The following is a 15,419-nucleotide window of genomic DNA, read 5'->3' as shown; positions in this document are numbered from 1 at the left end:
CCTGTTCATCAGCAGTGCGTTCAATGCACACCGAGAGCTTCCCGACGACTTAAAATGCTGGGATTTGACAGAAGCAGCAGATAGAAATAGAAAAGCGCTATCTATGGCTCTGGAAGAGGCTATATACGTCGCAGCGCTTGTGTGCTGGACATCCGCTCTGTAAGCTGTTCCTCGTCTTAACCTCGGTGTCAGTGTGTCAGGTTGAACATTTGTTTTTTGTGGGGGGGATAAAAGAGTAAGACGCATTCCCCACATCCGTTTCTCCTTGTAGATGAAGAGTAGGTCGGGGGTTTGGTGTGCTCTGGTGAGTTCATGTGTCGCTCAGGGCCATGTACTGTATGCACAGATGGGACGTTTCTCACAACCGCTGGGGATTTCACCTCACCGAGTAACCTTGATGACGTGGAAGCCACTGCACTGACTAAACGAGACCGTGCTTCAGAAGGAAATGTTAGTGCTGACTGAATGAAATTAAATCTGCAGTCTTGATTTTGATAAGGTTCTGGGCCTTTATGTTGCAATTTCCCTGTGTTTTCTTCTTTCTTTTTTTGGTCCCTTTGCTCCTTTTTCATGTTGCATTTGGCCTCATTGCAGTTATCCACACTGCCTGCATGTGTGCTTGTTTGATCAGGGTGTGCGTCCTCACGTACACCTCAGTCTTTGCCTGTGTTTGCACGTGACCTGTGCGTGTGTGTGTGTTCCTCCATTATCTCCTCCACTGCCCCGCTCTCTCTTCCTCCTCATTGTTCTGCCTCTCTGCCTGTGCTGGGAGTCGGGAACAGGAGCTTGCAGGAAATCTCGTCACTTGTTGTGCAAAAGGGAAAGCAAACAGCGAGATGCACAAACACAGGAAGAGCTGCTTCCCTCACGTGGGCCCCGGCTGGGCATCTGTCACTCCTTTGCGTTCATCATAACGCAGAAACGTGACCGGTGTCTCTAACCACACGTGCCTTTTTCTCCGTCTTTCTGTCTCCTCGTCTTAGTCAACTCGTCACTGCCAGTTCCGTCTGTGCAGCTGCATTTAATGCCTGAGTGCTAATAAACAAAGACCAGAAAATAATACATACAATTCATGAACGTGATGATTATCACAAGTGGAATTTGTGTCTTTAAACAACTTTGCGCTGAAAAACTTTAATAACAGACATAAATTCTTCATTGTGGCTCTTCTGTGTTGCTCGGAGCAGATGACCTTGCTTTATTACTTTGTCTAGCCTTACATTACGGCGAACCCTTCACTGGTGCAGGTTTATTGGCGTTATCTATCAGAATATAATTTCTGAATGGTAAATGGCCTGTATTTGTATAGCGCTTTACACGTTCAGTCATCCACACATTCACACCCACATTCACACACTGGTGATGAAGCTACATTGTAGCCACAGCTGCCCTGGGGCGCACTGACAGAGGCGAGGCCACCAGGCCACCAGGGCCACCCTCTGACCACCACCAGAAGGCAACAGATGAAGTGTCTTTCCCAAGGACACAACAACCGAGACTGTCTGAGCCGGGGCTCGAACCGGCAACCTTCCGATTACAAGACAAACTGCCAACTCTTGAGCCACGATCGCCCAACAGCTAAAAGGTGAGCAGTTTGCGCCGAGGCGTTTGGTCACTGGTCTACACAGACTGCACAGTAGCTGCAACCTGGACAATGCTAGTCTTCATACAAACACACTGCTGAACATGCCAGCTGTTGCATAACCACTGGCAGGTGTGGGCTACGTACTTCAGCACTGTCAGTGTTTCAGTGGGTTTCCAGTGTCGGGCTCAGTTTCCTGGGCAAGGAGTTTTTCGGCATTAGCATAGAGCTGTTTGGGGCTAAACTAGAGATGCTCCATTTGCTCAGCAAACACTTTCTGTGACATTTTCACACAAGCCCGCGGTTGAATAAATTATTTCTGGAATTTGAGTCTAAGTTACACACGGCCTCATTCGTATTAGACAGCTCAGTGTTTGGTCACAAAGGGTCACTGTCCAATAGTTAACACTGTACAAACCAGCGCGATGTACACAAAATGTTTGCATGAAGCTTAGTGATGCAGATGCTGTTCATTATGTTTTAAGTAGAGAATGAAAATAATGGAGTTCAGTATTGCAGTGAAATTAATAAGGGGACAAGAGGCCATTCATATAGAGCCTGCTGTCAATAAAAATAAATAAAACTAATCAATGTTGCAATAAAGTATAAAAATAACTAAATAATGATATGTGTACTGTAGTATAGATTTTCCAAGTTTTTAATCCATTTTAAATCTTTAGTGCAGACAAACTTTTAAAGGATGTTTTTGCCGCTGTAATCTTAAAATGTTTTTTTTTAATTAAAACAAACAAAAACACACTCACTCACATATTGTGAGCCTCTGATGGAGTCGTGCGTTGATCTGGTCCCAGACTTAACAGCCACACCAGTATGTATGGTCTGGAAAGGTATGGCGTGCGAGTTGACTGCACAGATGACTGCCTCTTTTTGTGATGTAAAATGTGAGATAAGTAAAAATAGCCTTGACTGTTATTTAAATGTGAGTGAAAGAAGCCTCTAACAAAGACGTTTATGTTTTGTCTTCGAGTTAAGATGCTCCTCTATATCTGTTATCGTCTAGATCATCCTTAGCTGGTCCGACCAGTTGGCCAGGCTCCAGCTGTGGCTCTCTTTTCTAAGAGAAAAGACTAAGAACTTCTAGTGATGTCCATATAATGTGGTTTTAAGCTGTTTTTATGCCACAAGAGGGCAGCACATCTACAGGTTACATGACTTTTCACCAGAAAGGAACACGTCTGTGGATAAAAAATGATTACCTGCTAGGAGTTGGGTAACTTCGTTTGCTTAATCGTTGAGTTTTAGCAGGTCATATAAGGTCACTATTTTCCAAGAGATGGTGGAATAAGCTCAGTCTCATGTGTGTGGAAGACTGAGAGAAGTGATGAAGATACTCTGGTTGCAGGATAAATGTAGATCAAGTATGAGTTGAGATAACGGAAGGAGAGGAGAGATCCAGTGGGCATGAAATCAGATCTTGTTGTTGCATAATCATGGCTTGCAGGCCTTCCCAGTGTGCACCAGGCTCGATGCAGTCCACTATCACATGACTGTACCAAGCAGCTGCAGTTTTAAACCAGTGATACCAGTACACCACCAGCCTGAGGCTGATTGGGATCACTAGTTCTGTTCTTATTTGTGCTGAGGCATGCTCTGTTTTTCCCCTAAAACACACACACAAAGTGGGCGGTTCAAGTCCTCATTGTGTCCTCTCATCTATAGTTTATTCCCATCAGTGTGTAACCACTTTTTAGCCTGCAAACATCTTCTGCAGAGTCCTTGCTTCTCATTGGCTCCTGTCATTCATGTCATAACGTCCTGCCTTTCACATATCAGCAATACCATGACACTGAGAGCCCGGATCTTCTTGACATAGCCTTCCTCTATCATCTGTCTTCTCTTTTTCCCTTTATCTCTAATTCAAAGCCTTTATTCACATGCCAGCAATACCAGACAGCATACCAGTCGTCAGGACGTCAGCGGCGGCCCGCACCTCTTCCTGCAGCTTTCCTCCCCTTCCTGCTGCCTTTCTCTCATGACTGTTTCTCAGCTCGTGCGTGCCATTAGGAATAATGAGAAAGCGTTTACTTTCGCTTGAGCAGTACACTATTTCTTTTTAACAGCAGGTGGCACCAAAGTCCCACCATTCTGAGAAAATAAAATCACCGCTGTCTTTTAATTTACTGTGTCACATCTGCCCCTCATGAATCTATCTTCACAGGCTTTGTGGTGCTACCCATCCCGGTGGCAGAAGCCCAAAAAGGTGGACAAGCAGTTCTCTTGCTTCTGTTTCAGGCCATGATGTGAAAGACAGACACACACAGAAAGACCGACCGTCTCCTGGCGTCACCCAGCCTGGCGGTGTGTATATATAGGCTCTTTCATACCACACCGCTTGGCTCGGCCCCAGCTCGCATATACCTCCGCTGTGCTGTTTTTGTGTGCGTAAACATTTTTGGAGTGTGCCCACTTGTGTTGGAAAGAAAAACGGCATGTGTTTGGTTCTTGGCAGCAAAACCCTATGTACATTAAATTGCATAATACAAACATGGTAGTGGTTTCGTAAGACTTTTTTGGCGCCGAAGCAGGGAGTCGTGTGGTTTCTGTCAGTATCACCTCTGTCAGTGCTGGGAAACTTGGAGACTCTAAAGCTGGCCTCTCTTCTTATACATGCACTCAGGTTCCTGGAGCCTTGATATACTGTGTGTGTCTGTGTGTGTTTGTGCATTGCGGTCCACCAGAGTATTCCTGGAAAGCTTCAGAGCAGGAGCGAGGGTTGAAGGGGGCAGGGCTATTCCACAGCCACACACCAGCCAATGATGACCGCTTTCTGGAAGCTTCCCTGTCATTAAAAACGAGGCAGAGAAATGAACAGAGAAGGTTTATGGGTAGTTTATTTTAACCTCTGGGCCCTCAGAAGCTTCAACTTTTAGACAGGGAAAAAAGAGGGAGAGAGTAAAGGCATTGCTGTTTGGCTGGCACCTTTTATCCTCATTAGTATGCAAGGAGATGCACTTACAGTTCACCACATTGTTGCACAACAAGAATAAGAGTGTAGGGAGGGATGGAGAGAAGTGATGCCAGGTGGAGGGAATGGAGGAATCAGCATAAGAATTGCAGAAGAAGAAAGCTCAAATTAACTTAATGAAGGGGCTGCAAACGGAGCAATAAATCAGGGATAGTTGAGGTGCAGGAAGCAGGAAGACTGAATAGGAGGAGCATCAATAAAACCAATGCTAATTGTGCCTCCGTGGTCTGCAGCGTTCACTGCCCCACACCTTTTAAAAGTCACGTTTTCTTGCTGTTGATATTCTCCCTCATATCCTGCCTCCTGTTGTCTTCCTCCTCCTCTTCTCTACCTCCAGCTGCTGTTGTGCAACTCCGCAGTGACTGATGGAGCAGCTACAGCAGTGCCATTGATCAGCACTTTTGGTGCCAAGCTGCTCTTATTGTAATAAACGACTTGGAGCTATGAAACCAGTCCCGAGTATTTTGCGGCAGCAGAGGAAACACACACACACACACAAATGCCACACTGCACTTTTGCACTTATATATGATGTAATGCGGAATAAGTTGGATTACTTTTAAACTTAACCGCATTCATTATTTTGTGCTTCTAATCCCTCAGGACACATGCGCGCAAAACGTAATGAGATCTTTTATTTTGCTATTAGAGAAACTATTAACCAAGTAACTCAGGATTCTTTAAACCATATCCTCCTAGATTAGCTGGGCTTTCCCTGTAATTAAGCTGCTGTTGGAGAATTTAGAGCAAATGTAACATTTCTAAAACCCTAATTTGCCGTTACTGCAACACACAACGCTGTCCTGGATTATGAGTTTTCATTGCACGTCATCTTCCCCTTCTCAAAGCTTACTCAGCCGTATAAGAAAACCACATCTCCTCTTCGCTTTCTGTGGTCTGGCTGTCTACCAAATTTTAGCTCCGTTCTTGCCGTCTTTTCACCTCTCCAACTTTTAAATAAATCCATTAAAAAGCCAAGCTTGACAAAACAACAGCTTTGCTTTATCTTTGGTTGTAATCGGTGTACACAGATTATCAGGTGGTGGGAAGATTATCTGCCAGGTGAAAGAGCTTTTTTTTTTTTTCCAGGATGGAAACAGACACATGGGCCTAGCTTGAGGGGATCCAGTCTCACCTTTGTGTCCACTTAAATTATCCTCCAACTCATTTCATTATCATTTCTGAGGAAGGTGCTGGGAAAAAAATGTGGCTATTACTCACTAGCAAGTCAGGATTGATCATTGTGCTCATCTGTACCTAATGCTAGGTCAAGAGTTCCTTGGTAGAGTAGATGGGAATTAATAGGCATACCCACCCACCCCCTTTTTATCATTACAAGCCAACCAACCAACCATATAATCAGCTGTGATTAGCGTAGTTTTTCTTTATTAAACCACATCCTGTTAAAATCTTAATCCAGTGTTTATATGCCAGAATATAGAGCCGAATAGTGCTCCTGGAGTTTAATGTAAAGTGACTATATGCGCGTTAGAAAGCCACAGATACACCTGGAAGGACTACTTTGGATTTAAATGGCATTAATGGATCCTCAGCCCTATTCTTAGCGTCAAATCTGTCTCACCCTTCAGGCGCTGACAAGATCCGTGTTGGGGTGGTGGCGTCTGGTTTGCGTTCAGCCTATATGGAGGAATATAAATGCGTATTTTTAGCTCCGCTGATAGGAAACGCGGTTGAAACATGAGATCCTCCGCGGGACCCTGTGTGGAGAGAAGGAAACTGAGTCGCTTCGATCATCATTCTCCATAAAGGGACTCTTTTTTTTTTTTTTTTAATGTTTTATTGTGTTTAGGGGTCACTTTTATGTCGGTTTTATGCCGCCGAGTGGAGCCTGAGGAAGGGATGTAGATGTGGGAATATTGAAAGGATTCAAGTTACATTGTTTTCCTCTCTTTTGGAGTAACGCGCGGTGGTTTGCGTCAGCGAGGCTGTGGACACAAAGCCGACCAGTCTCAACCAGACTTCGTGTTAATATCACTAGATTTTTTTCCAACTTACACCGACCACATGTCACCGGTACGAAGTCTGGCTTTGTTCTAATCGCAACTCCTGCAGCATGAAGACTCGTTAACCCTGCCCCATGCACGGAAACTAAATCGAGTCGGGAACCAAAGGAGTAGGAGGAGGAAGAAAAGAAGGAGGCGACGGGGTGGAGGACTGGGGAGAGGAACGATAGAAAGAAACAGTTGTGGAGGAGTGCGAGAGAGGGAGAGGTCTGCAACAAAAAAACGAGAAAAAGGCGTTTGTTTGTTCTGCAGCGGGTCCGGAGGGAGACGCGGCGCGGTTCGTTTGTTTCGAGGTGCGACAATAAGAAAGAAACACCATCAATTCTGGATTTCTTTATCCGCTTCCTGTCATCCAGGATGAGATTCAAAAGGAACGGGTCCTATACGTTAAATAGGTAAGAGTGCGGAGCAGTGCTGCGGGGGGAGACGTGTTGTCATATCCTGAGCTCCTAAATCAGTTCACGTTGTGTCGTAGTGCTCCGACGTCTCTTTACGGCATCTCTGTGATATTCTAGAGTAACGCTTCATGTTGCTAACGGAGAGTTTGGCTACTTTTCTACTGCAACATTGGCGATATTGCTGTGGTGTTAGCTGCGGTTTGAGTCTTTGAAGGCTGGGTCTCTGCTGGCGTGGACATTAGAGGAAACTTTGTATTTATTTATAATGCACTTACAATTTGAGTGAGTTTGTCATTTTAATGACAGCCTCAGAGTTGATTACCTTAAAAGCATTGGTTGATCAGACGGCTGTTCAATCCTTTAGTGTGTCAGCTCGTTTAACCGTTGGTGCCCTTTCACCAGCGTGGTACCCACGTGTATTTCAAGTTTCTGTAGCTGGACGGGGAGAAAAACCTGTTGGTCTTGCTTTTTTAGAGGTTGGGCCCTTTCTTTTGTTTCCCCTCTTTTCACTTAGGGAATGATGTTTTGTCCCTCTCTCCTTTATCCTCCCCTTCCCAGGAATACCCTTTCTTGAGGTTACATCACCTAGCAACTTTGTATGTAGCGGCATGAATGATGTACCTCTGCCTCCCCAACCGACCTTGCCTTTGCATGGTTGCAACAGCCTTCATTCATGTACACCAGTGTTTCAAAACCAATCGCGAGTCAGGTCTTTCCACTGCTCATTGGTTCACTTTTTGTCTCGTTATCAGTCCAAGTCACACGTTTGTACAAAAAAGTTTTTCTGCTTTCCTCCAAATGAGTCATGCACAGACAACCGTTACTCCGGATGTCTTGATTTTATGGTTGGTTTGACTTATTTGGCAAAAACACACGCAGATGGAGACCCACAAGAAGCTGGTCATATTGTTGAAAGTGACAGTTGATTTAATGGCAGTTTCATTTCTTCCCTTTTCCCCTTGGCTTGTTATAAGATGCAGGGCTTTCCGCTGTGCTTTACAGACGCACACACACACACACACCACATCCTGACTCTCAGGTGCTTGGAAACAAAGGGAGCTAACGAGTGCCAACACTCATTTCATCACGCGGTTGAAAATGCGAGAGATATTATCACTGCATACGCGCTCCACCTCTTTCTTTTTTCACTTAGGAAGTGTGTGTGTGATGTAGTCATGCTCCACATATGCTTTCACATCTGTGTGGATGCAGGTGAGAGAGAGAGAGGAATAATTAAGCTATGACAGAGGAGGCCTTAAAGCTGACGCTCCTGTTAGCACTTCTCCAGGGAGCAGAAGGAAGAAGATGAGGAGGAGGAGGAGAGGTGACGTCATCGCTGCTGCGGTGCTTCTTTGTCATCTTGCGTCTCAAAAACTTGTGCGCAGCAGGGTAAGAATAGGTTAGGCGAGAGAGCCTACAATCACTGCTGGCTTTTTTTTGTTTGGTTGTTTTTTTCCACATTCATCTCACAGTTCAGAGCTTCTTTGAGAACTCAACGGCAGAAAAAGAGCAAAGCCCCCCCCCCCCTCGCTCAGGTTACATAACTGCCATCTTCTGAAGGTGACTGTCTCCTGGCTCTGCTATCTCAGTCTTTTTCTTGGCAGGCTGCAGTGATTTGTTTTCACTAAACAGCAGGGTGGATTCGGTCTCTTTGACATTGAAGCGTCAGTATTCACTGGTATACGCTGCCTTCGTTATGCTCAGTTAATCCTGTGTTTGTCTGGTGTGTCCGGCAGTGTCCGAAGCCTTCGATTTAAGCAGCAGACATTGATCTGTTCTCTGCAGTCCCTTAAAGTGCTTATGTGTGTTTTGAGCAGCGAGGAAGTGAATGATGGGGAGCAAACGAAGCTGAATGTTTTTATTTGTGTCCTTCTCCTTATTTGCCTGCATCATAACTAGAGTACTCTGCAGCGATTGGCTCACTTCCTGGAGGTTTGTCTCTGCGCTATCCCCTCCCTTACCGTACCTATGCATCATTTATATGAATGAACGGTCACAGGCACTTATATGGGCTCAAAACGCTGTATAACCTTGTGCTGCGTTCATTCCCGTGTTCAGTCCTTTCTCGATGTTAACGCAAGAGCTGACAATCACCTTTCTGCAGTTACGATGACGGTGCAAAACGGCGAGTGTGTCAGCTTCCTGAACTCCTCGACTTTCTGCAGAGGTTGGACAGGATTTGACTCAGACTTCGATTTAGCAGACATTGTGTGTTTGGTCTGCGATGGGTGGAGATGGGATGTTTAGCCCTTGTTTAGGATGTATACAGATGTCAAGATTACTGCCTCCCAGGGATTTTCACCCCCCCGCTCCCCTGCCCCCCAATGTCCCTCCTTTTCACTCTACCCTGCAGTCCACCATGTACTGCCCAGCAGTCAGCAGTTTGTTTATGGGACTCTGTTTGCCAAGCTAATCTTCCCGCCTTTCAAGTGTGAGCCAGCAAGTGGGAGGGAGGGAGGGAGAGAGAGCGAGCGCAAGAGTGTGAAAGTGAAGCAGGCAGTTGCAGTAGTTGGAAAGGAGCGAGAAAGAGAAACCTGCTCAGAGAAGTGCGTCTAGTTTTGTGAATGGTTGTTTGTTTCGAGGTGTTTTTCCTCTGCCCGTCCGGCCGGCTTCGTGCGTGACCCGCGTTGAAGTCGAAGGTCTTTGCAGCAGACGTATGATTACACTCGGTGCTACGTTGGAGCTGGGAGCAGTTTTGCTGGTGCACCTGTAGCAGAGTTTCAAACGGGGAGGTGAAACGGTGTGTAGGGTGCTGTGGTTTGGAGCATCGTCACCTTGGCTCTGCTCGATCGACTGCTGGATGGGGGTGCTGGTGTGCTGTGACTGCTTCTTCTATAGGTATATTTTACGTGTCGACTCTTGACCTTTCATTCCCCTTTTTGTTCTTGTTGTTTCTTGCTGTCGAGAGTATAATTTCTAGCAGTCTGTAAGTTAAACTTCAACTTCTCCATCTGATCCCTCCTCCCGTTTCCTCTCCTGCCCACTCGCTCTGTTATTGTGCTGTGGTTTGGGGGAGACTTTTGAGGACACTGCTGCTGTAACAGGCAGATATTCTGCTGTAGTCAGACACACAGTGTATCTTGAATTGTGGGAGGGCAAGAGGAGGGGGGGGGGGGGAGGCACGGAGTTGCAGACAAGGGGATGTTGATGGCTCGTAGCCAGCCTCCTATAGCTGAAGAGAGAAGCGGAGCGCTAGACTTTGGAGGTTACGGGTTTTGTTTGGAGGGTAGGTTAGGACTGGTTGGGAAAAAATGGAATGCAGCCAAAAGGTAGCTCGTCAGTCATGCTTGCCCAGCTTCTCCTCTCATCCTGTTGTGTGCCCCTTTGGCCGTGCAACACTGTTTGTTTTGTTTGGACACAGTGTTCCAGCATAAAGGGACAGGGGAACGTTTTTCCTCTTTTTCTGTTTCCCATGGTGTTTGCAGAACACTGGACTTAACAGACTTTGCTCTTTAAAAGAAAAAAGTAAATGTTCCCAGTTTGGTTTTTTTGGTTTTTCTCCCCCCTCTCCCGCAGATAGACCAAGCACGGCTATGCAGAGCTTTAGTTTTAAAATCTGACTGGCTTACTGGCATGCACGTTGCTGGTTATTGTGCTTGAAAGAGAGGCTAAGATGATATAGGCTCTTGGGCAGTTGGAGCAGAAAGATTCTGGTTCTTCTCTCTTGTGGTTTTCGGGCTAGCCACTCGAAGCGTGCCCCAACTGCTGTATAAAGTCTAAATATAGCTTTCTAGTTTTAAAGGACCATTTTGATGGTGAGGGTAAAATTGTAGCTTTCACACATCCACCACAGCTGGATTCGATTAGGCCTCGGTGGGATTCGGAACTTTGTTTACACTTCGTTGCTACTTTTAGCATGAATAACAGCCTGTCGTTTCTGTGCGTGCGTAATGTAAATCTAAAGCTCTGCATGTGTTAAATGCTGTTGGTGAAATGCACACAGAAGCCTGGTGAAGGCGGGGCTTATGCCAGAACTATTTGACTATTCTCCCCCCATCATAATGAAAGCAGGGGTGGGACCTGATCCTGATGTCTCTTGGGCTCATTAAGCCAAAATGGGCTCTCGGGTCTATTTTTAGCTCTTCTCTTCCTTTGCGACTTCATCAGCCAATCAGATGTCTTGCCAGTGATGTTATATTTCTTGATTGATGTGTGTTTCGGGAGGCACACCCATCTGAACGGGTCCTCGTTGACCTCGACTCGAGGCAGCCCTGGGTCTCCTGGGCTCCGGTGTTTAAGCTTTCAACGGTAGCATTGTGTGAAGTAGAAAATGCCTGCCAGCACTCCAACAATCACTGTCAACTCCAATGTCGATCATGTCATTTAGAACAAAGTCGTCTGAAACGTCTGTCGTCGTATGACGCAAGTGAAATAAAACTCACTTGGCTTTAATTACTTGGCCGTTGTATTATGTTTCTGTCCAGTCAGTAGCTTTGATTTTTATACATAGGCAAAATCGGGGGAGGAAACGTGTGTATAGGAAAGATAAAAATTGCTTTCAAGTCTAAAATATGCAAGTGGCATCATTCTAATGGCCAGCAGGGGGCAGAATTCAGGGGTATACAATTCTATATGGACATAAATCATATTACCTCTGGAAATGTTATCCAAATAACTCAACCGATAAAGCAGGGACTGCAGTCACTTTGCTGTGAGAGTGCTGATACATTTAGCCAATATAATATAATACTTTAATTTGAATGATGAAATAGCTGAAAATTAACTGCAAACGTATTATTAGAAGCATATTGTTCGATCACATATATGTAGTGTACTATATCCTAATGTTTTTGTTTTAATTGAAATTTAACCCTTTTATTACCGATACATTAAAGACAGGAAGCGACCACGGTCACGTCTACATGTTCGTGCCACTGTTTTAATCTTGCGTGCTTCATTTCTTTCTTTCTGTTGGTAGATTCACTCGTCTAACCAAGGGAGCAGAAAATAGTTCTTATTCTTGCTGAGCGCGACTGTCCTGATCAGTTTCGATTAAATGGCTGAATTAAAATGGTTTCAGTCTCGTTGGCGGTTATCTAAGGAACCCCTCACTAAGATCTTTATGTATTGTAACGTGTAGAAACCATTCTCGTGCTCTCGCATACTCTTTGCACTCACAAGAATTGATTTTTCCAGGGTCTCTTCCAAGGCAACACTCCTGAGGCAACTACTGCTGTTGGAGTTGAATCCAAGGTCAGGGTTTCATTCAGTTTTTAAATGGCAGAGACACAATTACACAATTACAGCATGAAACAAAGAGAAAATTTTCAATTTTGGCAGCATTTTGTGGTTCAGCATTTCTTTACCCGTAAGACATGTTGCTGACACGTCGCTGGAAAGCGGGTGCAGTCAGACTGTAAGGCTCCATCACATGACAAAACTTGTGTATGTTTGCTTGCGGTGGGTCACTTGGTTAGTTTTATAATGTGCGGTGTAGAACAATAGCTGTGTGTCGTACTAGCAGAGCAGACCATACTAGATGCCATGTGTCTCTCATTAGGCTGTCTTTGGCAGACCGGGCTGCTGTCACAGAGCTGAGCTCAACAAGAACACCATTCTCCACCAACAAGCCCCGCGATCCTTCCCCTCAGCCCAGCGGGCTCCCTTATTCTGTGGCTCACGGTCACTCAGATTGATTGGAAATGCTCAAATCTTTCAGGAAAGTTTGTTGAAACGACTAATGCCTAGGCATGCCATATAACCATTATCTTTTCAATTCCTGGAAAAAGTGAATGGAATTATTTCCTGTGGCTTTGTGTTGTACAATAGGCAGCATTTATCATTCCAACTTGAGAAAAATGCTTACACATCAAATCAAAACTGTAAGATCAGCCTTTAAATTTTAGATAAGGGCTGTATTATGTAGTCGTTTCTTCTTCTTTTTTTTAAATCTGTTGTCCTTGTAACCTGACTAGTGTTTGTCATAAACTACTCCACCCAAATAAATGAGCCATAGAGTTGAAAGTCAACCAGCAGGATTTAGCAAATCTTAATTCTCACATATATTAGACACTCCCTGACTGGCTGCAAAAAGGCAAATGCCTGCGGTCAGACCGTGCCCTCGTTAAACCTGGTGAATTTGTAAATAGATCTTTATCTGGCCTCAGAACACTGCTGTATCCCACTGCCCACCAGAAGTTAGTTTGTTCCCCCGAAACAAACATTAAAGTGTGTAAATTTGAAAATACTTGGTTGTAGGGCTGGGCTATATCATACCGTTCACGCTAATACCAGTGTAATTTTGGGCAACAATAGGAAAATGACATATCGCGATAGAATATGGGTAAAACGCGCATGCGCAGTGCCTATGTTTACATACGCACATGGCGGCGACGCAGAATGAGAAGAGCGAAAGCGGATCGTTGAATGAAACGGATGAACCAGAATTGGTTTGTAAAAATGCTGCAACTTCAGTGGTGTGGAACTGGTTTAGCTTTCGTCCGTCAGATACACAACAAAGCACTATTTTTGGTAGCTAGCATGCTAGCGGGCCGTCGTTATTACCGTGTTGTTTGGAAAATACGGCACACTTAAAATCAATCCTTTGATTTTTCTGAAAATTGACAGTGCCCCTTATAATCCCGTGTGCCTTATGTATGAATTCTGGTTGTGTTTACTGACCTCTAAATGGTTTTATGGACGCGACGCTCGAAAATCTGTCAAATGTTTTAGTGCGACTTTGCTAAGCTACGAAGCCACACCGCTTGATGGATTGTTGGAGCATTACGGCTACCGTAGGCGGAGCCTCGCGGAGTGATACGTACTGTGCTTCAACATAATATTACCGTATTGTGTGTGTATAACCTCTTTTTCAGTTTTGTGGATATTATACATGGTTATGCTGAGGATATGTCGGCCAGTTTCCACTGGAAATGCCTTTTGGTTAAACTGTCAGCAAGGAATTTGCTTGTTTAAGTGAAAATACATTGATGGAGTTTTTTGCACTAATAAAGTTGTGGAGTTGTAAAATATTTTGTCTAGTGTCAATTACATCGTCAGTTATATCGTTATCGCAAATTTTCAAATGTATATTGTGATAAATATTTTTGGTCACATCGCCCTGCTCTACTTGGTTGATTTTGTAATGTGTGATGAAAATGAAGGCGTGTTGAATAACTGTCCGATTGTTTATTGAACTCAGCTGAAGGAGAAGGAGGAAAAAAAGCTTCATCAAAAGCATGGCTTTACCAGTTTGATCTTCTCTCCAAACTGGTTCTTCGGTGATAAAACCATGACTCAGTGCCAGACAGTCCCTTTGTCTGTCTCACTGAAGTTGTTGCGATCTCCTGGGAATAATCAGTGCATTAGAAACACTAATGCACTGATTATATTAGTGTTTCTAATGCACTGATTAATATTTTCAAGTTGACTTAAGGAAAGTTAACTTGAAAATATTAAGCCTCCCCTTCGTAATCCAAAGTCAGGGGCTCTCAGGTCAAAGTTCACAGGCAGGGAATACTGTACCACAGTGATTGTGGTACAGTATCATCCATGTCCAAGGTGCCCAGAAGAGAGGAAATAATCCAAACAGGTCAAAAATCCCCCCCAAAAATTCCAGTGACTCCTGTAGCATGTAAAACAGCTTCTAGTCCTGATGAGTCAAATAAAAAATATGAATACTGTTAATGGGAACAAGTAAAAATCAATTTAAATGACAAACAGCCACTTCACAACTGGAAAAAGCATATTGTTTTTTTCTTTGTGGAGTTTTTTTTCTGTTTGTTTCTTACTAGTGTTTGAGGCTTTCCTCTGCACATGCTCAGTAGGAGACAGTCTTATCACCCAGCATCTTAATGTGGAAAGAGATATTTGAAGAAATGAGGCATAGGGGGTAAATATTTTTATTTTTCTACATACAAAGTAAAGAATACAAAATACTGGAGAAGTATGTCTAAACAAGGAAATCTGCTTTTTAATGAGTTCTTCTGGGCTTTATTTCCTGACAGTCTAACCTGACGTCCTCCATATAAACATAACTACACATCGTATTGACGCAGAATCCATTTTTTGCGGTTGGCCCGTTCAGCACCGTTGATGAGAGAATAACTGTCATCATCTCAATATAAGGACGCATAAATGTCAGTAAATTCTTGGAAAGAAAATGCAAAATGTGCTAAGAAGTAAAAAAAAATTTAAGGGACAAACATATTTGCTCCTGGAACAAATAAACTGAACACAACAAGATTGGGGTGATGTCAGCCAGTTACCTAGGTTACGCCGTACATTCACCACAGAAGTCTAAATCGGCCGTTAGTCAGTTCACATGTTAAGCAAGCTCTGTCCATCTTGCCTTAACTGACTGTCCTCTACGTTCAACTGCCCTCTAGTCACTGCAGAGGGCAGAGCCTCACACAAGAGGCTGGTTGCATAACACAGTCTGTGTGTGTGTTTCAGAAGCAGCCCTGTTCTGCTGGCTCAGGAGGAGTACAA

The 15,419-nt window shown here is 44.3% G+C and overlaps 1 protein-coding gene across 3 annotated transcripts in view; it reads left to right on the top strand.

Annotated features, from left to right (window-relative positions):
- Window positions 1–15,419, top strand: part of mob2a (MOB kinase activator 2a) — a 61,287-nt gene that overhangs the window by 17,740 nt on the left and 28,128 nt on the right. Inside the window, exon 1 of one of the 3 annotated variants that reach the window (XM_087842919.1) lies at window positions 6,763–6,986. The exons of 1 other annotated variant lie outside the window; for it this stretch is intronic. In XM_087842919.1, coding sequence (XP_087699045.1) covers window positions 6,949–6,986 — 38 coding nt within the window. In that variant the 5' untranslated portion in view covers window positions 6,763–6,948. Of the gene's footprint in view, window positions 1–6,762; window positions 6,987–9,446; window positions 9,828–15,419 lie in introns of those variants that run through there. One more of the 3 variants, XM_087842920.1, reaches the window with a different exon arrangement.

The sequence above is a fragment of the Neolamprologus brichardi genome, chromosome 7 (assembly GCF_056152115.1).
Source record: "Neolamprologus brichardi isolate AB-2024 chromosome 7, ASM5615211v1, whole genome shotgun sequence".
Taxonomy (NCBI): domain Eukaryota; kingdom Metazoa; phylum Chordata; class Actinopteri; order Cichliformes; family Cichlidae; genus Neolamprologus; species Neolamprologus brichardi.
The sequence above is the reverse complement of the archived record's forward strand: the minus strand, read 5'-3'. Positions and strand labels throughout refer to the sequence as shown.